Source organism: Phyllostomus hastatus, unplaced genomic scaffold, assembly GCF_019186645.2.
Source record: "Phyllostomus hastatus isolate PE091 unplaced genomic scaffold, TTU_PhHast_1.1 phas_contig_37, whole genome shotgun sequence".
Taxonomy (NCBI): domain Eukaryota; kingdom Metazoa; phylum Chordata; class Mammalia; order Chiroptera; family Phyllostomidae; genus Phyllostomus; species Phyllostomus hastatus.
The window spans coordinates 9,504,156-9,530,498 of NW_025333867.1; the positions used below are offsets into that span (position 1 = coordinate 9,504,156).

At 40.7% G+C, this 26,343-nt stretch overlaps 1 protein-coding gene across 1 annotated transcript in view; it reads left to right on the top strand.

Annotated features, from left to right (window-relative positions):
* Window positions 1-1,288: 1,288 nt before the first annotated feature.
* The window catches only part of GMDS (GDP-mannose 4,6-dehydratase), a 702,352-nt gene continuing 677,297 nt past the window's right edge, over window positions 1,289-26,343 (top strand). The window contains exon 1 of the mRNA XM_045841727.1: window positions 1,289-1,585. Coding sequence (XP_045697683.1) covers window positions 1,484-1,585 — 102 coding nt within the window. The 5' untranslated portion in view covers window positions 1,289-1,483. The remainder of the gene's footprint in view (window positions 1,586-26,343) is intronic.

The window sequence follows — 26,343 nt, forward strand, 5'->3', positions numbered from 1 at the left end:
ATTACGATAATCTAACAGATTTCAAAGATGTTACTTCCTTATAGTGAGTTGCCCTAAATGAAAGTGTTTACTCCCCTCTACAGTAGGGCTTTTTCATTTATCACTTAAAGGCAGCCTTCTATTACTGCATGTAATACTTGCTCAGTCATTCTCTGTAGAGTTCACAGAGAGGCTAGGTGTGAAACCAAAGAAAAGACTATCTATACAGCTAAGGAGTATTCCTGAAGGGCTGAGGGGACAGAGATTTTTAGCTTAATCCTGAGATTTTCTGCTTTTGGGATTTAAGGTCTGATTCATATGTTAGATTGAGTGCTCTCCTAGTTACTTAATTTGTGATTTAAAGTAATGATCTTATGTGTTATAAGCAGAGTAGTGGAGATAAGGAAGTTTCTCTCTCCCGGGGGTAAACTGCTCGGGTGCACACACCTGCTATCCTCCCAGTGTCTGACTCACCTTAGCTCTTTTCCCTGCTCCATGTGCTGTTGCCACATGGAAGCCAAATTCAATAGACTTAAAGCTAGGGCCCCACCTAACATTTGTATTGCTTTTTTTTTTTCAAGTTGGTTACCTTAAAATTTATTGACCCATGAAGTCTTTTTGACACTTCCTTATTGTGTATGGGGTTAGGACCAGAGACTTTCTTGTGTCTTGTTAGTCCTCTGGACTAGAAGACTATTAATCTAGTTCCTTGGAACCTTGGACCTGATTCCACACCTCTTGGAAATGCGAAGAGCCCAAAAGCTAGGCTAGAGGTGAGATTAGTTATTCCTCCCAATCGTTATCCCCATTCAGGGACTTTGCAATGCTAGTGTCCTTCAATAAACAAAGCAGACCCCTCAAAAAATTGCAACAAACTTCCAGAAATTGTTTATCAAAGCCTTTGACCCAAGCTCACGATTCCCAGATTTGGAATTCAAGTCTTTCTCCTAAAGGAAGATCAGTCCCTAGTTTCTCCCAGCACAATCCCTTGGGTAATTATTAGGATCCCTGGGAAATGCAGAAGAAGGCCAGGACAGGTGGATAACGTGGAAGGAAAGATGGTGACGTACCTGACCCGCTCTTGGGCCGCTCCCTCCACAGGAGCTAAAATCAAGTACCACTTCCGGTCCTGAGGCTACGTATCAGCAACAGCCAGAGGTAGCAGAAGTTAGCGTCAGGCCCCGCCCACCTGGCTGTCCACGGTGGGCGGGGCCTGCCTTAGGCGCCCCGGGAGCGTCCACGGCCTACGTGATGACGCGAGGCCGGCCTGGCTGCAGCGTGGCCACCCCGCTCCTGGGCCCGCCTCCGTCAGTCCTCGGCCCTTCCCACTCTACCTCCAGAGTTCTCCAGTCAGATTTTGGCTGCCGGCAGCGCGGAGCGCTCTTTTCCTGCAGCCTGGGCGACGCGGCTTGCGCGCGGGCACACCCCCACCTCCTTCCCTCCGGCGCTTTCAGCTCCGCTCGCCTTCGCTCTGCCCGGCCCTCAGCCGCGCGCTCGCAGGGACATGGCACACGCGCAGGCACGCTGCCCTAGCTCTCGGGGCTCCGGGGACGGTGAGATGGGCAAGCCCAGGAAGGTGGCTCTCATCACTGGCATCACGGGCCAGGTGAGTGCAGAGGCGGGGGCCTGAGCCGGGCCTGCTGCTGCGGGGGCACACGTGCAGCTCTCCCTGTGCTCTGGCTTCCTACGTTCCAGCAACAGTCTTCTGGGTGTCCCGGAAGGCGTGCGTTGCCTCAAAGGTCGGAGACAAGGTGTGGCTTGTGGGGAGTGTGCTACTTGCAATGAATGTTTCTGGTCCTCCCCTGGGGAATGGGAGCATGTAGTCTGCATGGGATGTGGTCCTCACGCCTGACCGAGCTGCCCTCTCTCACCTGTGTGACTGGTGGTGACTAGAGTCCTTGTTTTTACAAGCCCTCTGGGTTGCACTTGGAATTTAGTTCTTTGCGGATCCTAGTGCCCTGGAGGGAAAAACATCGTTTATTAACGTAGGGGAAAGGACCGTTTATTTGTATGTGTATGGAGTCACACTAGGGCTGCTTATCTGCTAATGCTTGGGAAGCAGAGACGGAAGTTTCTTGCTGTTTTGGTTCCACCTCACCAGATTTTCATATAGAAAAGAGAAAAGGACAAAGTAGTGCTTTGGAGTCACAGACCAGGAAATGCTGTTTTTTTTTTTTTTTTTTAAGCATACCTCACAGAAACTTTAAAATTTCACAAACTTCTGAGATTCGTGTTCACACATGCTAGGCTTCCATTTCCAGAGAAATGAGTTTCCTGACTGAGGTAATCACAGGAGCAGTCCTGAATGCCAGAACCTCACATGCAGGCTGAGACCATGGCCAGTTTGTTACAGCCATCTCTTAGAGGTGTTGCAACAGGTAGGGGCTGAGTACTGTGTTCTGTCAAGCTGTGCTGTTTTTCATTCAGGGGCAATGAAATAATTTTGTGTATTTTTGTTAAAAAATGTGATGGTTGTGCCCCTGGAGATCTGGTATTTCTCTGTAATAGAGATGACAGTAATAGCTAATACATATTGTACTATGTTTTAGTCACATGACTAATATGATTAACTCATTTAGTTTTCACAACTACCCTCTGAGGGGGTATCCTCACTTTACATATGTGGAAACTGGAGCCATGGGAGTTTGATTTGCCTGAAGTCAAACAACTAGGAAGTGTCCAGGCGGGATTCAAACTCGGCTCTCAAAGCTCTCCAGCATTGGAGAGAAGTTGAAATTAGCCAGATGTAGAGTCAAAAAAGATTAGACAATTTTAAGTACTGGATATCTGATTAATTTCTGGTTATTTCATGCATCTTACTTTGTTTAAGGTAATTCCAATATCCAAGTATTTGAAAACTGGTAGGAGAGGTGGGTAGATTAAGGATTTGAGGTTGAGAAAGAGAACCTTTAAATTTAGGCATGGGCTTACATACTGTCCTTCCTTTTCTGATGCTGAGTACTCTTCTGCAGGTGGTTCCCCTTTTTCCAGTTTCTTAGACTGGATATGAAGCTTAAATGTTTACTAAGCTTACACGAGCTCTCAAAGATAAAATTTCCTTTTTAAAAAAAGTATCATGAAGAAGTTAAAATATTAATGTAAACCATTTGTATGACTTAACACCAATTTAAGTGATGAGCAGTATGAATCAATGCAGTTAGAAATGGAACCTTATTTAGAGCTTTGAGCGAAGCCTTCTGGTTGGTGCTGAGTGGTGAGAGCTGTGTCCCCCTGCTCTATTCTGTCTTGTAGGCTGCCAGGGGGACAGTCTTCCTTAAGCACATATTCAGCATTCTATTCCCTGACCAGACATCTTTGGCTCCCCATATTATTTTCAGCTTTCAACTCCTGTTTGAGTTTCAGTTTCCTTTTAACCTCTGCACCAGTCCCACGTCCTTCCAGCATCCACCTTCTGCATTGTACCCTTATTTGTTGGGTGTTGTGTTGGCTTCTGTAGCCCCTGGCCAGTACTGAACTTCGTAGCTGCCACATAAATCCTTGATGAAGGAATTTACTGCTCTGCTTTGCCTTTATCTTCTAGGACACTGAGTTCCAATCTGAGTATCAAGGATCTCTGGAGGACTTTGAAGTTAATATGAGGGGTCTGAAAATCTATACTTTGTCTATTTTAAAAATAATATTGGTGAGAGTTTACTGAGCTGCTCATTCTGCTAAACATTTAATATGTTTACCTAAGAGGCAGACAATTTTTATCCTCATTCTACATCTGGTTAAGTAAGGTTAAATATGTTCCCTGAAAGTACACACCTGATAACGAGTGTCAGAGCTGAGATTTGAACCCAGGAGTTGCTCTAAGCCATTTTGTTATACTACCTCTGTGGTAAGCCACACACATTAAATTACAGCTCTGTGTGTGGGGGAGACACACACACACACACACACACACACACACACACACACAGATTGCTTGAGATTGACATTGTTGTACGTTAGGAAGACCTCTCAAAAGAGGTGGAACCACTGCTTTGGCCCTTAAGGTTATCATGGCAATTGTGCCAAGACAGGCTCTTAAATGGATTTATAAATTCCCAAATGAGAATAAGAGCACATAGCCAGTGTGCCCTGTCTGTTCTGCATCATTAGTATTTACTGTTAAGACTGTACTTTCAGGGATCATTTCTATAGTTTGTTGCTAGTATTTACTGTTAGGCTTCATATTCTAGCTTTCTCCCTGCTATCTATTCTTGACAGAGTGATTGTGCATCATTATCCAAAGTTTTACCTTACTAAATTACCTTAAAGAAAACCAGTCTGTGGCTTTGCATTACAGCTCCATTGTCTGATGATGCTTGTTCTTTACTCATCTATGGAAATCTTGCTGTTCTTTGAATCCTGTCACCTTGTACATCATTGGAGTTGTTATCTTGTGACCAAATATCCCCACAAGTCTTACTCCTTTTAACTTCACTAGAAGCCTCTGCAAACACTAATTCTGTTAAAAGCAGCCATTCTGGGAACTTTATATGTATTTACATATATGCAATTCCTGTTGGCTACAGGTAATTTACTACCTTAGTTTTTTGGTTTGTAAACTGCTTTAGGATAGTAACTCCGAGTGGGCTTTCAGAAATGCTGACTTTTCCTGTTAAAAGAACACATCTTTACTGTGTGTCTGTAGTGTTCAAAGCTTGTTTTGATGCCTATGGGAATATGAAGAAATGTAAGATGTCCTCTCTGCCCATTAGGATTGCACAGTCTTTGAGGAACTTAAGACAATGTACACGAAAAGATAATGCATGTGCAAAAATCAGTATTGTAAAAATATATTAGATGCTGAATGAATGGTTCATTCAACCTTAAGAGTCTGGGAGAAGTCATTTAATGCTAGAAATAGCAGGGACTGTTAGGAGTGAACAGCATGCACAGGAATACAGAAAAGGGGCAGTTTGGGGGGACACTGAGGAAAAAAATAGTAAAAAGAAAGGAAATTAAGTTATTAGGTTATTTATGTCCTTTGCTCATTTCCAAAATAATTTTGAGGTGGCTTTAGTAAAAAAAATACATCACTAGACCATCATACAAAGAATAAAAGAAACGAATCTGCAGGGAAGGCAATGGAAAGATGCAGGTAGTGTACTAAAACCAAAGCTAAGGATGGCTGTTGTCAGAAGGGCATAAAATTCATCTTTGACCTTCCTGACAGTCAAGATAAAGTGGATAGGTGAGTGCACCATTTTATTAGTACTAAACTCTCAGTGGAATAACTTAAACAACAGACTCAGAATAATATGATGCACAATGTGTTCCACAGTAGTTTTTTCAAGAAAGCAGAGTCATCTTTTTAGGACACTCTTACTACTCCCTAATGGACAGTGAAAGCATACTTTTTGTTAGGTGGAGACTTTAGAGAATTAAATAGCTAGTGTTTGTGGATTTTCCTTTTCTAATACTTATTTCAAGCTGGTGTCTGCCAGGAGGGCAGGCAAGTTGGAATTGTAGATTACTTTGTTTGGTATTTGTAATAGTAAGGTTAATATTGGTGTTTTACATATGGAAGAATATGACATGGTAAGGTCCTTCCCACCTGCAGGTAGGCCTAGAGTTTCCTTAGGAAGTGGTTTAGATCTGGCCATGTTACAGAGCATCAAGGGGGGGGGCCCACGGGGGGCCAAAGGCAATATACTACTACCCAAAAGGAACACCCCAGGTTCATTATGTCCATCGCCAGAGGAAAGACGTCTCTCAATGCCAGAGATTCGTGAAAAGGAAAGAAAATGTTTATTTAATGCTATATAAACTTAAATAAGTGACCTAATGTGTTCATCAAAATCCCAAAGTCCCTTAAAACATCCACAAACACACACAGTTCTTCCTTCCTCCCTTTGCCCAGTCTGGGGTACCATATCTCAGGAAAAGAAATAGAAGTCCGTGGCTTAGGCAGCCCCTGGTTCTTCCTAGTAATCCTTCTCGGCTGGTAGGCTTCCCTCCATTCCCAGCACCATCAGCTGTGTCTTGGGGATCTCTGCTAAAGCTGGGTGGTGGTTCCCCCTTCTAAAGCTGTGGTGGTGCCCACTCTGAAAAAGCTGAGAGGTTCTCTCTCTACTGCCCCAGCCATATGGTCCTCTCTGCACAATGGCCGCCAGAGTCTCCCCTCTGCCAAAGCTGCGTGGTTCTCCCTCCTCCATGGCTGCAAGGAGGGGGTCTCTGCTAAAGCCACATGGTGATTCTCTCTCACAGGGCTGTGGGAGTCCCCACTCTGCTAAAAACCGGTGGTTCTCTCCTCTCAATGGCTGCCGAGTCTCAGTTTTAATCCCCGTGCCAGTCCTCCTCTGCAACCCCGTTTCCGACTCCTCCCACCATCAGCTACACTTTGCCAGCTCTCTCATATCCTTCCAGCTTCACTGGGCTGCCATCGTGAGTCTGGGCAGGTGTGGCCCCATGTCATGGAGACCATCTTCTCCAAGCTCCCACGCAGGTGCTGTAACTTGGGGGACCCCCCCACCCCCTACCCAGTTATGTCTTGGTGGGGAAGTTACTTCCATTCCCCTGGCTCAGAGCATGCCCACAGCTATTTAACATATCTATGTAACCAGTTAAAGGTTAGAGATATGTTAAATGACCATACCAAAGGTTAGCTGCAAAAAGCTGTTGCTGTATAAAACAGCTCTCAATGGCCTTGCTCCATTTGTCCCTTCCCCTAACTCACACCTGTGGGGGCGGGGGTGGGGTGGGGTGAGGACATCCTAATATTTCCCGAACACCTTGAGTTCTGGACCCCATTTCAAATCCTATTTGGGCCCCCCTCTTGGCTGCTCCCTGTTACAGTCAGACATTTAAGCAAGTACCAATTCAAGGTTCTGGAGTTGTACCTTGATGCCTAGAGGACAAAGCATTTATCTTTAAATAGTTGAGTGTTAGTCATGGTCAAGAGGAGTTAACTTGTCCATGGTTGGAAGACAAGTTTTTGGTAAAGACTTGCATAGATGAAAAAGATGGACTCTGAGTTATTAAGGTTAGATTAGTTAAGCCATATTACTTTGTTTCAGAATTTTAATTTTATGGCCTTTTTTTTCTTATTTTTACTAATTTCACTGGTTTCTTTTCAGCTTATTCTAGGTTCCATAAAACAGCCCTTTAGTTACTGAGGTTCATTGTCTTGCAGAAAACTTGTCTGGAAACTGTAGAAGTCTGTAGAATTGGGAATAAAATGTTATGTTGTACTGGTTCTTAGCTGAGTAGTAGTAAGGCATTGTCAGGGGAGAATTGGATAGTATATATATGACAGATAAATTGCAATATAGGAAATGAAATGATTTGTTGCAATTTCAGGTTTAAAGAACTTGGAATATACCCATTTCAGGGGAAGAAAATAATATGTCCAGTTCTGTGTGATATAGTTCCTACTGTTTTTGTGCTCATATTAACCACTAAAAAAAAAAAAAAAAGAAAAGAAAAGATATTCCCTTGGCATACATGTTGTGATTTTATAACTAAAGTTGTTAACCACCGTTATGTAGGGTAAGAAAGGAGACTGAAAAAGTGTGATTTCCCCAGGTTACACAGCAACTTAGCGCCCGAGTTAGGATTAGACCTCAGATTCTTGTCTTTCCATTGTCTAAGGACTGATCAACGCTGTCCTTCACTAACAACAAGAAAGAGGGACTGCTTTGAGCCAGAAAAATTGGAGTAAAAGACTGTATGTAGTAGTAAAATGTGTATTATAGAAATAAAGTTGAATAATAATAAATGTACCTCTAGATGAGTAATCAAAGCTATTTCAATATTTAAGGAAAAGGTAACTTTAGATAAAATTTAACATCTTACTGTAACAATATGTGTAGTTTTAAAAGATTATGAGGCTTAGAGTAATTACATAAGAATCTTTAGTATTTGATCTACAGTGGAAAACTAATAAGACTAGGGACTAACCAAAGAGGTTAACTTTAGATAACTCTTTCTTCAGGCATGCACTGTTCGTTCAAGGCCATATGCTGTCCCTGAGCTGGTAGCTTGTCTCCAGCTCCTTCAAACTTACTGAGCACTACCTTGTCCACTCATGATAAGGAAAAATTTAGTGCTCCACCTCTCCATATTTGGCTGGACTCCAAGTCTTTCGATCCTGAATGGTTTTCTTTGAGGTATAGAGTTCTGAACTTGCCTATACTTTGAAGCAGTCTTTTCTGAACCTTTGTTAGATCAAAATATCACTAAACAAAGGTTCTTGGCTGTGATTCTGTGTAAAGAATTAGGCTAATTTATGGAGACTTCCAGCCAAGATGGAGGCATAAGTAGAAACCCTTTGCTTCCTTGCACAACCAAAAGGAGGATAACAACCAGTCTAAAATCAATAAACAACCAAAAGCACCAGAAATCAAACTGCAGGGAACTCCAACAGCCAAGGAATTAAAGAAAAAATCAACCAGAACAACCAGACTGGTATGGTAAGGTGGACTGAGCCATCTGACTCAGAAAAACCGTGGTAGGGTGGCTGAGGTGAGGGGCTGACTACCCAGATCAGCAGAGCAGTCGGGGAGGGACTGATTTAAGGGGAAAACGGAGACTCAGAGCTGACTGTGGGCTAAGGCTGGGGTTGCTGCAGTGGGATATACTTCCAGTATGACATGAGAGTCTGTTGGAAAGTGCGCTAGAGACCAGCAGGCAAGCTGCATTGTTCCCTCTCTGGCCCCTCTCCCACAGTCAGTCCATCAAGGAGGGTTGCCCTGCCTGGGTGAATACCTAAGGCCCGCCCCTTACAACTTGTCAGGTGTGCCATGACAAGCAAATATGGCCCAAATGAAAGAACACAGCAAAAGTTAAGAACTAAGGGATGAGGAGATTGCCAGCCTAGCTGATGGAGAATTTAAAGCCCTGGTAATCAGAGTGCTCACAGAGCTGATTGAGCTTGGTGGAAAAATGAAAGAACAAATGAAAGATACCCAAAGTGAAATAAAACAAAATATTCAGGGAAGCAACAGTGACAAGAAGGAAACCAGGATTCAAAGTAACGATTTGGAACAAAAGGAAGAAATAAACATTCAACTGGATCAGAATGAAGAAACAAGAGTCCAAAAAAATGAAGAGAGACTGAGGATTCTCTGGGACAACCTAAAATGTTCCAATATCTGAATTATAGGGGTGCCAGAAAGAGAAGAACAACAGCAAGAAATTGAAAACTTATTTGAACAAATAATAAGGAAAACCTCCCCAAACTGGTGAAGGAAATAGACTTCCAGGAAGTTCAGGAAGCCCAGAGAATCCCAAAGAAGTTGGACCCAAAGAGGAACACACCAAGGCACATCATCATTAAGTTACTGAAGATTAAAGACAAAGAGAAAATCCTAAAAGCAGCCAGAGAAAAGGAGACAGTTAACTACAAAGGAGTTCCCATAAGGCTACCAGGTGATTTCTCAAAAGAAACATTACAGGCAAGAAGGGGCTGGAAAGAAGTATTTGAAATCATGAAAGGCAAGGACCTACATCCAAGATTACTCTCTCCAAGAATGGAAGGGCAGTTAAAGTGCTTCTCAGATAAAGTCAAGTTAAAGGAGTTCATCATCACCAAGCCCTTATTATATGAAATGTTAAAGGGACTTATCTAAGAAAAAGAAGATAAAAAATATGAACAATAAAATGACAACAAACTCACAACTATTAACAAATGAACCTAAAAGAGAAGAAAAACGATGAAAACAAAAATTAAGCAAACAATGAGAACAGGAACAGAATCAGAAAAAATGGACATCACACAGAGGGAGTTTCATTGAGGAGGAGGGAGGGAGGAATAGGGGGAAAAAGGTACAGGGAAGAAGAAGCATAATTAGTAGGTACAAAATAGATGGGGAAAGATAAAAAAGGTATAGGAAACAGGACTCAAAAGAACTTATACCATGGACATAAACTGGGGGTATGCTGGATAGTTGGGGGGCAGGGTGGAGGGGGGGAAATTGGGAAAACTATAATACCATAATCAGTTAAAAATAATTAAAAAAAAGAATTAGGCTTAGGGAGTGAGGCAACATGTTCACCTTTAACCAGGATTCTGGATACCTGATAGAGAAGTATTTGGGTGGAGGATACAGAAAAAAATTTACTGGCATTGGTAGAATGAATATGTGTGCCTGGCAATGTGCTAAGCATTTTATATTAATTATCTCATTTATCCCCAGGTCATACGTGTTCATTCTTTATCAAACAAGAAACTGAGACATGAAGAACTTTGCCTAAGAACCCTTAATGAACTATTTTTTTTTCTCAGGACCTTCTCTCCCATGTCAAGTCAGACTAGCCCTGTTGGCTAGTTGGTGACAAACAGCAGAAGTTCTCAAGAAGTAAGTTGGTTTTAAAGGCTGCTATATATGTATATTTTGATTAGTGCTTTACCATGACCATGAAGAGATATTAACATTATTAGCTTGTGTGTCAGTAGAAGCCTGGAATAAGGATGGGGAAGAGAGGTTTTCTGAGGTCTGTTGGAGACTCCTGGTGGTTCCTTTCCCCAGCATTTTTCTCAGTTCTCTGAGGATTTTTACAGTAGGAAATGAAAGTGGTTAGGGCAAAGTGCCTGTCTCATAAACCTCTGTCTTCTGGATGCAGGGAGTGGTTGTGAAGTGCTGTTAGACAATTCATGGGATCCAACAGGTAGGTTGCAGGGCCTGCAGCCTGGGTGATGGGTTGTCTGAATGAAAATTGTGACTGGAGAGCTTGTCCAGAGCCCTGATGAGCACATGGATAGTCCCAGTTCTCAGTTGGTGTAGAAGGGCTTGTGACAGGCTGAGATGCTTGATTTTGTGGCTGTTACAAATTGTTCTGAAGGGCCTTTCTTTGACATCCGCACAGGTCTAAGAATTACAGCCCCCAGTTCACTTGCTGTGCCCTTAGATTCATTAGTTCCTTTCTTTTTCTTTAAAGTATATTTTATTAATTATGATATTATAGTTGTCCCATTTTTTGTCTCCCATATCCCCCCTCTGCCCTGCATTTCCCCACTCTCCAGCTTCAGCTGCAATCCCCCCGCCCCCCTTAGTTCATGTCCATGGGTTGTACATATAAGTTCTTTGACTTCTCTGTTTCCTGTACTATTCTTAACCTTACCCCATCTATTTTATGTGTGCCAATTATGCTTCTTATTCCCTATATCTTCCCCCCACTCTCTCTGTCCCCCTCCCCACTGACAACCCTCCATGTGACCAGCATTTCTGTGATTCTGTTGTGTTCTAGTTGTTAGCTTAGTTTTTCTTTTTGTTTTTTAGGTTCAGTTCTTGATAGTTGTGAGTTTGTTGTCATTTTACTGTTCATAGTTTTTGATCTTCTATTTCTTAGATAAGCCCCTTTAACATTTCATATACTAAGGGCTTGGTGATTGTGAACTCCTTTAACTTGACTTTATCTGGGAGGCACTTTATCTGCCCTTCCATTCTAAATGATAACTTTGCTGGAGAGAGTAATCTTGGATGTAGGTCCTTGCCTTTCATAACTTTGAATACTTCTTTCCAGCCCCTTCTTGCCTGTAAGGTTTCTTTTGAGAAATAAGCTGATAGCCTTATGGAAACTGCTTTGTAGTTAACTGTCTTCTTTTCTCTTGCTGCTTTTAAGATTTTCTCCTCTTTAAGTGTTGCAGGTTCGATTCCCAGTCAGGGCACATGTCTGGGTTGCAGGCCATGATCCCCAGCAACCGCACTTGATGTTTCTCTCTCTTTCTCCTCCCTTCCCTCTCTAAAAATAAATAAATAAAATCTTTAAAAAAAAGGTTTTCTCCTTTTTAATCTTGGGTAATGTAATTATGATGTGCCTTGGGTTCAACTTCTTTGGGACCTGCTGAGCTTCCTGGAATTCCTGGAAGTCTGCTTCCTTTGTCAGATTAAGGAAATTCTCCTTCATTATTTGTTGAAATAAATTTCCAATTTCTTGCTCTTCCTCTTCTCTGTCTGGCACCCCTATGATTCGGATGTTGGAACATTTAACATTGTCCCAGATGTTCCTAAGACTATCCTCACTTTTCTGAATTCTTGTTTCTTCATTCTGTTCTGGTTGGATGTTTATTTCTTCCTTCTGCTCCAAATGGTTGATTTGAGTCCCGATTTCCTTCCCTTCACTGTTGGTTCCCTGTATATTTTGCTTTATTTCATTTTGTGTAGCCTTCATTTCTTCCTTCATTTTGTGACCAAGCTCAATCAATTCTGTGAGCATCCTGATGACCAGTGTTTTGAACGCTGCATCGAGTAGATTGTCCATCTCCTCATTGCTTAGCTCTTCTGGAGTTTTGATCTGTTTTTTCATTTAGGCCGTATGTCTTTGTCTTGGCGCACCAGTCTGGATGTATGTTTCTTTAACTCATTTGTCAGAGTTCTATGCAGATTGCTATTCTGGCAGTTCTGTTTTTGTTGTTGTTGTTGTTGTTGTTGTTGTTTTTAATTGGTTGTTACCCTTCTGTTGGTTGTGTGAGGAAGAGAAGCATTTCCACCTATGCCTCCATCTTGGCTGGAACCCCTCTTATTACTTCCCTTCTTTACTGTTACTGTCCTCTCTGTAGGGTGGGGTTTGTCCTTGCTGTTACGGTCCAGATTAGATTTTTTTAGGAGACTCAGAAGTCCCCTATTCTAGATTCTTGTATCTGTATTATGAATAAAGAAGTCTGTCTAAACCTTAAAGTCTTTTGGCCTGCAAATTGCACTTAGCAAATACTTTTGATTTGACTTTTCTTCTGGTGGGTTAGTTTGATCTAAGGAGGTACTTCCTTGACTAGAGGTAGCCTCCTTTCTCTTTTGCAGTAAGCATTGCATTTGGGCTATTAGCAGTTAATTGTTCCATACCTCTCCTAAATTTCCAGGTAGCAATTTTATTCCATGCTTAATTAATTTTTCTGCCAGATGAATTACATTTTGATGCAAGTCATCCTCTACTTAGTAATAGAAGTACTAGTAATTGTAATTAATTCATTCAACAAATGTTTGAGTGTCAGCTATGTGTCAGGCACTCAGGATACAACAGTGAACAGAACAGACAAAAATTACCATCCTTATGACACTGATGTTCTAGTAATCATGTTATGGTAACATTTTAATGTTGATGTTCTAGATGTTAATGATGGTGAGGATGATTATGATAGATTACAGTTATTAACATGTGTTGAGCATTTACATTGTGCCAGGCACTGTTCAAAGAGTTTTACATTTATTTACTGAAGCAACAGTGCACTCCTGAGAGGTAATTTTCTTATTATCCCCAAGGAAGACAGAGGTTAAGTATATTGGAAAGTCAGAGATTTGAAATGTAAATCCCAGTAATTTTTTTTATTAAGTTTGTAATAGTATCAAGAAATAAATTCTAGGGAGAAGTTAGTATATTGTATATCAAATATGAAAACATCATATTCAAGAGGTTTTTTGCAATTGTGGAAAGGTGGGTTATAGTAGTAAAATAAGCATGTATTACTTACTACATTATTTTATTTTACTTGTTATGTCTTTTGAGTCATATCTTTAGTTAATTCTTTGTAGGGCCCATATTGATGGCTAATCTTGCAAGCTCCCTGAAGGCTAAGATTCTGTGTTAGGGCAAGAAGAGGAGAATTAGTTAGATTTCTAGTCCAACTTGGGTTTATATTACTACTTAGTCACTTATGAGCTGCATGGCTTTGGGCAAGTTATTTACCTTTGGTACCAGGTTGGCAGAGTAATCCCTACCAAATAGAAATAAACCTGGGGGGTAATACTGGCCTTTGCTTCATTTCTAGAATGGATCTTTTCTTCACTGGGTTAACAAGATAATAAAAGATTTCTCGAGTTCTATGAAAGGAAGTTGAATGTGGAGGGTACTAATATTTAGCCTTTCTTTGAACAGGGAATCTATTATCTAAGGGCAGAAAGTTCCACAGCATTTGGAATCAACCATAAGGCTATGAAAGTACTGGAAAGCCAAAAGATTTGACATCCTGTGAGCCTTACAGACTGAATGTGCAGAGCAGATCTGGGAGCCATATAAGAGGATTGTCAATGGTAGACTTCATTCTAAATCTTTCTTAATGGGGTTTGCAGTAGTGGGGTGAAAGTTTTGGCATAATTGGAAATGGGAAAGATGTCTTAAATACTGTCCTACTTTGGCTGTGGCTGGTGTGGCTCAGTGGATTAAGCATCTGACTGCGAAGCAAAGGGTCACTGGTTCCATTCCCAGTCAGGGCACATGGTGGGCCAGGTCCCTGGTGGGGGGCATGTGAGAGGCAACCACACATTGATGTTGCCCTGTCTTTCTCCTCTTCTCTCACTAAAAATAAAGAAATAAAATATTTTAAGAATACTGTCTTACTTTGATTAAAGGGTGTTATGTGGTAGAAAGGTTTTTTTGTTTCTCTGTTTTTTTTCTTAATGGCTTTACATTACTTGGTATTGATTACCTGAGGAAAGAGCTTGGGACTGAGAATCAGAGGCTGGGTTTTAACAGCAATTAATTATATAGCCATAACTTTTTCTGGGTCTCATTATTAATCCATATTGAGAAGATGATCTCTAAAATCTGTTTAGAGTGTAAAGTGCTATAGCATTAGAATTGAGCACTAAATTATAATTGATTTTGTGCAAGCCAATCTTACATTGAAGCAGTATAGTCATTTAATATCAATTTTAAAGATGTGGCCAATAGGAGAATTGAAAAATGAAACCAATGACTATTAACTTTAGTAAATTTATAGTGAACTAAGAGGACATTTCAATATGAGGGTTTGTTTTTTTTGCCAGAATTTGTAAGGTTAAAGTGAGAAAATGTGAGCTGTCTGCTCTTTTCAGTTATTCCAAATGAAATCCTCCCTTTCCCCCTGAGGAAGGATTTTTAAATTCCTTCCTGTTATTTATTTATTTTCTGACTGAAGTTTTAGAAAATGTAAATATGTTGTGAGTTTAGTGTTTAATAGTTGAGGTTTTATTTATTTCGTATGTATTTGCTGAGATTTATTCAGTGGTAAGGTAGGCACTGGGAATATAATCACAAGCAAGCTGGACATGATTTTGTCTTCAAGGAGCTGATAGTCTAGTGGGGGACAAGCAATTTGACAAGTAATTTTATAACATGTTAAGTACTATGATAATAACAAATGAGTCACTGGATCACAAGAAGACTGTCTCTTTAAAAAAAAATGTTCTAGCCCAGGCCAGGTAGCTCAGTTGGTTAGAACATCATCCCCATGCGCCAAGGTTGCAGGTTCAGTCCTGGTTAGGGCACATGCAAGAATCAACCAGTTAGTGCATAAATAAATGGAAGAGTAAATTGATGTTTCTCTTCCTCTCTCCCTCTCCCTTCCTCCCTCCCTCTTTCTTTAAAAAAAATCACTAAATAAAAATAAAATTCTCTAAAGCAGGGGCGTCCATCCTGCAGTCTGTGGGCCACATGCAGCCCAGGATGGCTGTGAATGTAGCCCAATACAAAATTGTAGATTTACTTAAAACATTATGGGATTTTTTTTTTGTGATTATGTGTTGCAATATATTTAATATGTGGCCCAAGACAACTCTTCTTCTTCCAGTGTGGTGCAGAGACACCAGAAGGCTAGACACCCCTGCCTGAAAGTAACATTTATTGCACATGGCTTACCTTGGAGTTTCTGGTTGTGTATGCCATTGTATTAAAAGGGTTAGTTATAAGGTTTTTTTTTTTTATAGGAAGCTGAGCTGCATAAAGACCACCAATGTGCTCTTTATTCTACTTTTTGACATAGAAATATTTTGTATAGTTTTATATTCAAGGTGTTAACTATTTTCACTCTCATTTTGTCTGTCTTAAAAGCTGTATTTCCAGCCTTTAACATTTATTTCAATTGGAGACCTGACCAATTATGTCATCAGCTATATTTATGCATGCACAAAGGAATCATGTAGCCCAAGTGAAGAAGTATTTGATGAGTTCTTATCTTATGATGACATTCCCAGTATAGTTGCTAATGGTGAGTTAGTGTCAGCCTGGAATTAATATTTGTTTTATGGTTTTATAACCAATTTTGGAGCCAGTATAGTCATGAACTGATTAATGTTAGGGATAAGTTCTAAGAAATGTGTTGTTAGGTGATTTCCTTGTGAAACCACAGAGTACACTTACATAGCCTAGATGGTACAGCCTACTACACTACTGGGCCATATGGTATATAATCTGTTGCTTCTGGGTTACCAGGCTTTAGACCGTGCTACTTTACAAAACAACATGAGATTAAATCGAGTGCAAGAAAAATTATGCAATCCAGATATGTATGAGACTACTACCAATGTAACATAGCATACTGTTTTATAACAACTTTTTTTTTTATAAATCCATTTCATGATTTACTTTTCAATAAGTTTAAATCCTTCAAGGGCATTACATGATTTTGTGCGGCTGTCACTAGTCTCTAAGTGTGCTTGGGAAGAATATTCAAATTGTTGTGCTGTTTCAACTATAACTTGGGAACCTGAAACTGAAATAGAGTTTGGGAGAGCTTCTGAGTAGTTCGATGTGGTTTTGTGAGTTTGGTCAACCTTGGGTATGTGGAAGAAAAAAGTATTGAGTGAATTTCTTAAAGGTGAATGGAAAGATTTGGGGGGTTGTTTTTGAGGGTATGTGATAATACATAATAGATATTTCAGAGAGTTTTGTTTTACGTTTCAATATTTACCTTGAAAAGGAGACATAGGATTTGGAAAAAATTGAACTGCCTTTATTGCTTTTTAATTTTCCTTTGGAGCTCTTTCGTGGACTATATTGTGTGTGTATAGTGTGTGTTTTTTTACTTAACCCCTCATCCATTTTTCTATTTTGACTAATTTAAAAAGTTTTGAATAATTTTCACTTACATAGTGTATTCTCTCCATTGAGTTATATTTTCATTTTTAGTGATGTGTGGACATACAGATTTTAAACTGTTTAAGCATAATCCAAACTTTGTACTATTGCCAGATTGTTATTATGGCTACTTTTTTATTGTAATTACTAAAACAAGGGAATGTTTTAAAGAATTTATTTATTTATTTTTAGACAGAAGGAAAGAGAGGGAGAAAGAGAGGGAGAGAAACATCAGTGTGTGGTTGCCTCTCACATGCCCCCCACCAGGGACATAACCTGAAACCCAGGCATGTGCCCTGACTGGGAATCAAACCTGTGACCCTTTGGTTCACTGGTGCTCAGCACTGAGCCACACCAGCCAAGGTATAAGGGAGTGTTTTAAAAGGAATTCATTTATCTGGACCAGGTAAATAATTGGTAGTCCAACTGGAAATCTTACAAGATTCTCTGTGTATGGCACAATGAATAGAAGAGGGCTTAAGGTTGGGTCCAGGAAACCTGAAATTACTGCTTAGCTCTTTGAACAGTGAAGATCACTTAACCTTTATGGGCTTTAGTTTTTCTTCTCTTCAAATCTATTATTGTACATGTCAGGAAATAGATGTAAATATACATATAGAGACATCTAAATTTTTTGGCTTTCCTGGGTTAAAATTTATAACATGTGTAATGGGAACTAGAATTTAATAGGACGTTGTTTGTGTTTGGGAGGGATTTCAGGGATTAGCCTGCTGCAGGACCTTGAAGAAGAAGTCAGCTATTGGCTCTTCAAGTGTCATGAAGGCTGTCATGTAAGAAGCAGCAATGTTGTTCCCATAGCATCTTGGAATAATGGCTGTAGTAAATGTAGCAGAGGCTTCTTCTTAGGGGATCTGGGAAGGAATGAGCCTTTGAGCCTCTGGGAAGGAATGAGTTTATGAGATAGAGGCACATACTGGGTTTCAGTTAGTTTTGTCTTACACAAGTACAACAACTGAGCATGCTTTGAAAGTTTATTTTATTTATGTAACTTGACATATTTTTTTCCTGTTTAGTTGTAGTAAGGTTGTGTTGATATATGAATATTTTTGTCAGGGATGATTTTAGAAAAGTATTTTAATCCTGGCCTTGGAATTGAGAGAGAGCTGTTCCTAAAGGAGAGGAAAGCCAGTTAAACATGGATTTGAATCCTGACCTCTCTACTTACTGGGGGCCACAGGCATATGTCTACATCTTTCTGTATTACTCTTATCGGTGCTAGCAAGTGATGAACCTACTTTAGAGTGCAATGAGGATTCAATTGTAAGAAAGTGCCTTGTGCAGTGGCATTCAGGAGATGGGAGCACCATAATCCTAGAGGATCATTTTGGTTTTAGGATTCAGAGTTCCTTAACTCCTGACACCTTATTGGCCCATGGCACTTCTTCCTTGTTCCACCCATATCTGCAGTGGAGCCACAGGCACCCCCACTGGCTTTCTGCTTCAGGGACTCTTGCTGTTCCCCTCTTCTTCCCCTGGCTTCCACCATCAGTGAATTTCCCCAGGAGTCTCTTGCTGCTGTCTGGCCAGTAGCCTGGCCCCCGTTGTTGATTGGAGCCCCTTTACCCTATTCCTTAGACATCATATCTGAACCCCCACAGGATGAAGCTGTCAATAAGATTCTGGGGCTAATTCTGGAGAGCAAAGAGGGAGCTCTACAACACTGCTCAGTGAGATCTAAGTAAGCCATTCCATGCAGAAAAACATTATTAAGGGTTACTATTAACACTACATATTATGGGATTCAGGAACTAAATTTGTGTTCAACTGAGTGCTCCTTCTATAGAGAAATAGGTTGCAGGTTTCAAATTGTTGATTTGCAAGATATTTTTGGCAGGATATGTTAAAGCATACCCTTTTGATCAGTTACTACCAATTCAAAAGCCCACCAAGCATGTTGAAAAATGACTGCTTTGAGGGTGCAAAGGCTGCTTTCTTCTTCTTTTTTAAAATTGCTTTCTGCAGCAAGTGGCTTCTTTAACTTAAATACAGTTTTCCCTTTTCCAAAATGGGCTCAGCTATGTAGACAGGGGTTGGAGTGGACAGTGAAGAAAGAGGGAGAGCTTATAAATTAAAAGAGGAAAGGGAGAGAGGCAGAAGGCCACAGAATTGCTGAGAACCATGGTAGGTTGGTGTTGATTTTTAAGTGTCATTTCCCACTGTAAATAGATCCTTTTAAATCAGTGATGAGATACAAACATTTAATGCTGGGTAACATTTGAGGTAAAGCCTCCTTATATCCAAGAAAAGCCAAGCACAAAGAGGTATTTGCTCTTTCTGTTTCTTTTAGGAAAAGTGCTGAAGGTGAATTGTGCCTCTGCTACTAAGTGGGGTACATTTTACCCCATTTAGTGGGGTATCCAGGTTCAGCACCAACAAGCTTAAGTTGCTGCTTGCTTTCCTTTTATATTGTGCTTCCCAGTGTAGATGCTTCACAGGCCTGGGCCATGCACTGCAGGAGTTTGCATATTTCCCATATTGCCTGGAAATGCTGCCCAAAACCGAGAAGGTGGAAACAGGTGTGAGGGCCTGCCTTTATGGAGCTGCAGGTGAGTTCTGAGTAGCCTAACACAGATGGCCATGCCCAAGAGGGATCTGACCCTGCCTTTTTCTCTCTTGCTTGTGTTCCTCTTGAGATGCATATGCCACTGTGACCCTGACTGCACCTGTGCAAAACAGCCCTGTTTTGTCCATCCAGTCCTTACTAGCTTATTGCACCCATCTTGGTATTTCCAGCTAAGGTTTCTTTTTTCTTTGTTTACTCTCTAGGAATTACTGAAATTCTTACCAGAATCTGATATAACTCTAGATTTGAAGTTCAACCAAAAGAATATTTTTTCTTTTTTAAATATATAATCTTTATTATTTTTTCCATTACCATTTAGTCCCCTTGTACCCCCCTCCCCTCAACTTTGTTTTCCTTTTTGGTGTTTTGATCTTGAATTTCAACCCTCTCCAAAGAAATTCACCTTTGCAGCTGAAGTAGGGACCCATAAAGCATAGATAGCTGTTGGTGTTGGTTGCACGGTAGAATCACTTGGGTAGCTTGAAAAAGTCTTGGTTCTTCACCAATACAATTTAGTGGGTTTAGGGTGGGACTTCAATTGGATATTTTTAAATAAGTTTCCAGTGATTCAAAAGTAAGCTTGGGTAGAGAGCTACTCATTTAAAGGAGCTGTGATAATGACTTGAATATGAAATTATATTTTTCCCTTAATATTTTCCCAATTATTATAATAACAACACATTTTTACTATAGGAAAATTAGAAAATACAGGAGGGTATAAAATGTCAGGGGAAAAATGGAACCAGTATTCTTAATCACATTACTCAGAAATAATCACTGGCAGCATTATTATCTTTTTTTCACTGTTTTGACTAAACTGTTTCTGACTTGTTTCTCTGCTTTTCAGCAAATATTATTGGCCGGGAAGAGGATATGGATCTTATAGTGGATCTCGAGTCTTTCCTGAATGTTTCTTTAGGAGTCAGCAAATACTGATTGATTACAAGGGACTGTAGGGAACTGTGGAGCACACCTCTGGGTTCAGGGATGAAGAGAACCCCATCTTCAAGATTTCTAAACATATAACCCATGTAGCACCTTTTTGGCCTCTATTACAATTATCATGGACGTTTGCTTGTATATTTAGTTCAAATGTTATTTGTGCTTATTGGTCTTATATTTGCAACAGATGGTGTAATTTAGGGGAATAAATGCAAATAAAGTCATAGTTCAGTAATTTTTAACATGTTATATGTAAAAACTTAAGAAAATTCCTGTGATATTGATTGAAGATTGCAATTTCAGATATTAATATTCAGTTACTATTTCTCCTGAGTGAAAGGTGGTTGTTTACCTTTGTGGTTGGGAATATTGCTGTTGGTATATTTTTCAAGTTAACTTTTATTAATGGTGTCCTCGTGAAAGCACTTTATTAACTTGATTTATTAATATTTAAATTTAACTATAACACAGTAGTGGCAAAATTTAGTTGCACCAAAAAGGTTTAGAACAGGCCTCCCCAAGATGTGCCATTTTGGCAAGTTAATTATTTTAAGCTGAATGCAATTGAGACCCTGAAGGCTTATAAGAAACTTTTCCTTTTCTCTGAAAGAATTTAAATTAGGGTCCTTGACCATGATGAGTTATTGCCAGAGAGAACATTTTATGACTTATCTGCAAGGGAGGACTCCCCAAAACCAGAATTTTATTAAAAATTATGTATTTATTCTTACATGTTTAATCTTCAGTTACCATCAGAGTACTCTCAATTTAATGTAATACATCTATCAATATATTTTTTCCCCACTCCTCAAAACAGTTTTTGAACTTGTCAATTTTGACGATTTTAGTGCTTCTGCTGTTTTTTGTTTTACCTCTTTCACATAGGCAAAACATTCTTTTTTTTTTGAGGACTTTTTTCATCCTGAGAAACAAACAAACAAAAAAAGTTGCTAGGGTAGAGATTGGGTCAATAGGAAGGGTAGGGCATGGGGATCATGGCGTTCTTGGTCAAAAAATATTGAACACTCAGCTTGGTGTGGGCAGGTGTGCTTGTAAATCACCCACCATGAAATGGGCAGACATGTTGAGTCTTCAGAAAAAAAACTCACTAAAGCTGAATGCAACTTCTTACAACAGCCATCTGGTACACTGATACACATGGGTTCCTAGATCACTCACCTAGCAGCAGCCCGACCTCTAGGAGATAATTCCATTTTGGGGGCAGAGGGAGGCTCTCCCTTTGTATAGGGCTAGACAAACTGCTAATTACTGAACATCTGCTCTTCTTATCCTGTGAACCTTCCTCCCCTCACAAGTCCCAAGGTGCCTTACCTCATCCTTATCACAAAATGCCATGTATAGCTCATTTTCCCTTTCTGTCTCTGAAACTCTCATGTATGTGGGGTCTCTTTCTTATGTATGTAGGGTTCCCACATGAACATTTATAATTAAATTTGGTTAATTTCTCTCATGTTGATTTAATTATTAGACACTTGCCAAAAGAACATTGATGGGTAAGGGGAAATTCTGTCCTTCCCTCTTTTATGGACAATTAGCGTGCAAATCTAACTCCTCGATCCAACTAGTGATTGTGATCTTACAGATTTCCTTATAGCTCTGACATATTCTTCCAAAGATTGTGGGCATTTGGGTAGAAGAGACTCTAACTTAACAGGTTTTATATTATCTTTACCCAAGAAGCAGGATTCTGCATTTAGAGCCAGATCTGAGAGAAGTATGTTGGCAAGTACCTAGAACAGGGTGAGCACTGTGATTGCTCTTTTTCCTAGGTGGGTAGAGATAAGAGACTCCTCACCTGGCACAAGGGTGAGGTTCTATCTGGATTTCTCAGTTGATTTTCTGTTGAAAGTTGGTCTTGTGTTATGCAGACATAGTGAAATGTTGAAAAGCACTAGTTAAAAAAATGGGGTATGAATCTTGACTGCTGACCTGGCTGGGGAAACTGTCCCTTGTATAATTGTTTTCTTTTCCCCTCCTCTTTGTTTTCTACCCTCTATTTTTTCCTTTTACAGTTTTTTTCCTTTTATATCCCCCACCCCACTACTTTCCCCAACCTTATTTGGGTTAGGCCTGCAGGAGTTGGGAGTGGGAACAGCTTATCCTCTGGGCCCAGAGTTACATGCCAGGAAGTGACAGTGACAGGAGAGCTGTAATGGTAGTCTTTGCCCTCCTGTGGTCCTGACTGATTGCCTTGTGGGTGGTAATTGTACCTTAGGAAAGTTTAGAAAGCAAACAGTGTAATCTTATTTAAATAGCTCTGGAAGGAACATTAATGATGTTTGTAGGTCGTGGTCCAGATGGAAACGGGTACTTTCCTGAATCCACCCCTCTCATTTCACCCTTGAAGCATTTCCTTATTCTACTCTATGTTAGGGTTTCACAGTCATTCCCTTTAGATTCTTAGCTTAATGTGTAATTAAGGTGCTTTACTACTTCCTTTTCGGTGTTATATTGGTCATGAGTGTTGGTCTGTAGCAAACACACTGATCCGGATACAAGCTGGAAAATCTAAAGATTAGCAAATAATTCATTGTACACACAGCATGGCAAGGGACCCATTAGAATGAGCTGCAGGAGAGCTGTCGTTTAGGAGCAGGGCTGCCCAACTAACAGGAAGTATAAGATAAAGGCGTTGTTCCCTCTGCCCTTCTCTCTCCATTAAAGTCAACATGACAAAGACTGAAATTGTATAGACACACCTGTGTTCAGATGGCTTCTCTCCCAATACTTGCTTCTGTGGCTTTGAGGCAGATACTCAGTCTCTTTTTGCCTCAGTTTTTCTTTTGTAAAATGAGGATAATACTACCTACCTCGTGAGGTGAGGGTTAGATGAGATAATGCATGTTAAGGACACAGTACCTGGCACATAATAAGTACATATTAGTATTTTATGATTAACTATTTTGAACATTAGTGTACCTTGACTCAGAATTCTTTCCTTGAAGATATGCTATAATTTTTACAGGAATACTTCACTAACTCTTCTTTTCATATTCAAATCAACATGTTTTTATGAAGGTATTTGACATTAGTCAACAAATATACTCATTATTTTTTTCTTGATGAGCATTTGTTTTGAGACACAATACCAAACTTGTACACAAATATTTCTGGCCACTGATCCCTTTTGCTCCTATAACTATAAATTTATATATAAAATAGTTAAAACTACTTCATAAACTTTTTTTTTTAGAAAAATGTATTTCTCCTATAACAAGTATCATTAAGGTTTTTAATTGGGAAGCAACTGGTTGCAAATTGAAAATAATTTTTAACTTTTTGGTGTGTTCAAGCCTTACAACATCATAGTCCAACAGAAAATGCCTGGTTGCCTGAGTCTAATAGCCTGAGGTTGATACAGAACAGGTGGGGGGAGGGGCACAATTATTGGCCCACCCACTAGGTTCGATTGCTGCCTTAGGAAAGCCATTTCTCAATGCCAGAGATTTCTGAAAAGGAAAGAAAATGTTTATTTAATACTATACAGACTTAAAGTAGTGACTTAATGTCTTCATTAACATATCAAAGTCCTTTTGGATACCCCCAGACACCCACATTGCTCCCTTCTCCCCCTGCCCTAATTCAAGATACTGATACAGAACAACAAGGGCGGGGGGCGGGGCGGCCAAAGGCAATATACTACTACCAAAAGGAACCCCCCAGGTTTGTTATATCTGCTGCCTCATAGGAAAGACATCTCTCAATGCCAGAGATTCGGGAAAAGGAAAGGAAATGTTTATTTAATGTTGTACAGACTTAAAATAGTGACCTAATGTGTTCATCAAAATCCCAAAGTCCCTTAAAACACCCACAAACACACACAGTCCTTCCTCCCCCCCTTTGCCCAGTCTGGGGTACTGTATCTCAGGAAAAGAAATAGAAGCCCATGGCTCAGGCAGCCCCCAGTTCTTCCCATTAATCCATCTGGGCTGGTAGGCTTCCCTCGGTTCCTGGCACCATCTGCTGTGTCTTGGGGATCTCTGCTAAAGCCGGATGGTGGTTCCTCCTTCTAAAGCTGTGGTGGTCCCCACTCGAGCAAAACTGTGTGGCTCTCTCTTCACTGGCTGCCGTGTCTCTCTGCAATGGCTGCGAGGAGGGGGTTGCCACTCTGCCAAAGCCAAGTGGCGGTTCTCTGCTAAAGCCTCATGGTGATTCTCTCTCCCAGAGCCTTGGGAGTCCCCACTCTGCTAAAGACTGAGTTGTTTTCTCCCCACTGCCCCAGTCGCGTGGTCTTCTCCCCTCAATGGCTGCCAAGTCTCAGTTTAAATCCCTGCACGTCTTCCTCTGCAGCCCCATTTCTGACTCCTCCCACAATTGGCCACACTTACCAGCACTCTCATTTCCTTCCAGCTTTACTGGGCTGCCGTTGTGAGTCTGGGCAGGCATGGCCCCATGTCATGGGGCCAGTCATCTCCAAGCTCTCACACAGGTGCTGTAACCAGGGGGGAGTTGCCTCCCAATTACGTCTTGGAGAGGAAGTTACTTCTATCCCCCTGGCTCAGAGCAGGGCCACAGCTATTTAACATATCTATGCAATCAGTTAAAGGTTATAGATTATGTTAAATGACCATGCCAGAGGTTAACTGCAAAACTATTGCTATGCAAAACAGCTCTCAATGGCCCTGCTCCATTTGTGTCTTCCCCCAACCCACACCTGTGGGGGTGGTGAGGACATCCTAATATTTCCTGAACACCTTGAGTTCTGGACCCCATTCCAAATCCCTTTTGGGCCCCCCTCTTGGCTGTACCCTGTTACAATACCTCCTTTCAGATTTACACCCACTTTATAATCTTTTAAAGGACAATGGTCGAAGGTCTTATCATCTTGTAACTACTTCCTGCTGGAGGTGGATGTTGTCCTACCTACCCTTGGGTCAGGTTGCCCTGAAAGGGGGGGGGGTGCGTGCACCATGGAGGGAGTCCTTCATGTAAGGAAAACTACCTTACAGAATCATGGTCAGTTGGCTGTCACCAGGAAGTTGCAGGCTTGGTGTCCAAAGGCTGGCATTACTGGACCATTGGCATCCTGGTCATATTCTGAAGGTGACAGATTTGGAAAGAGAGTTGGAAGTACAATTAAATCATAATCACTAAATGATGAAGGCAGAGACTTAGGTAAAGAATGGCTTATCTGGAAGAAGGTGTACAAGGCATGTTACACCTATCCAAAACCCTTGTGGCCCACTATGCTTCACTCGGGCTGAGGGGAATATGTTAGGATTTCCCCCTTTCAGATATCTGCGCCCTTTCTGTCCAAGCCATCAAGACAGAAAAGGGAAAATCTACTAAAGTGAAGCCCACAGACCGCCCAAACCCTTCACCAACCCAACCATTTAGTTCAGCCAAACAGTTGAGTCTCAGGGGGTGATAATGAAAATGGGCTCCTTAAGTGAGGCCTATATTGCAACCAATCACTCAGGTAATGAAGTCATACATATATGCCCTATGAAAACAGAACACACAGGTTAATTCACACAACAATCCCCAAACCAGTCTCTGCTTGTGAGACTGTCTTTTGGGAAGACATTCAGTTGCAGGGTCCTTCCTGCAATGACGTTTAGCAATGGCAATTTGACAGGTCCTCCATACCCGTAAATTGCACATCTTTGGTGATATAAACCCAGTTTCAACTTTCAAATGAAAACAAACTTTCAAGACAGTTGGCTGCACCATTCTGATGTCCAATACTGACAATGATTTGAACTTGAACTACATGATTTTCCTTGAACTACAATTTTTCTCCTTAAGATCACCCTCAGTTATTAAAGGGACTACTTTGAGTCCCGCTTTTAATTTTGACTGTTCGTTTGCATAAATACACCAAGAGCAGCCTGGATTACTTATGATCTTTAAGTCCACTTTGCTGGAACTCACACAGGGAACCTTTAGATTGACTTCTTAGTCTGCCGTTGGGGCACAGAAGCAGAGCCACACATCTGCCATCTGGCTTCACCTGTACCAGCTGTTTCATTCAAATCCTTGAGGCTTCCATTGTGCCTACAGGTTCCTTTTTATCTATCTTTCAGGAAAGCAACCTTCATTCCCTGGAAAGATTGCCA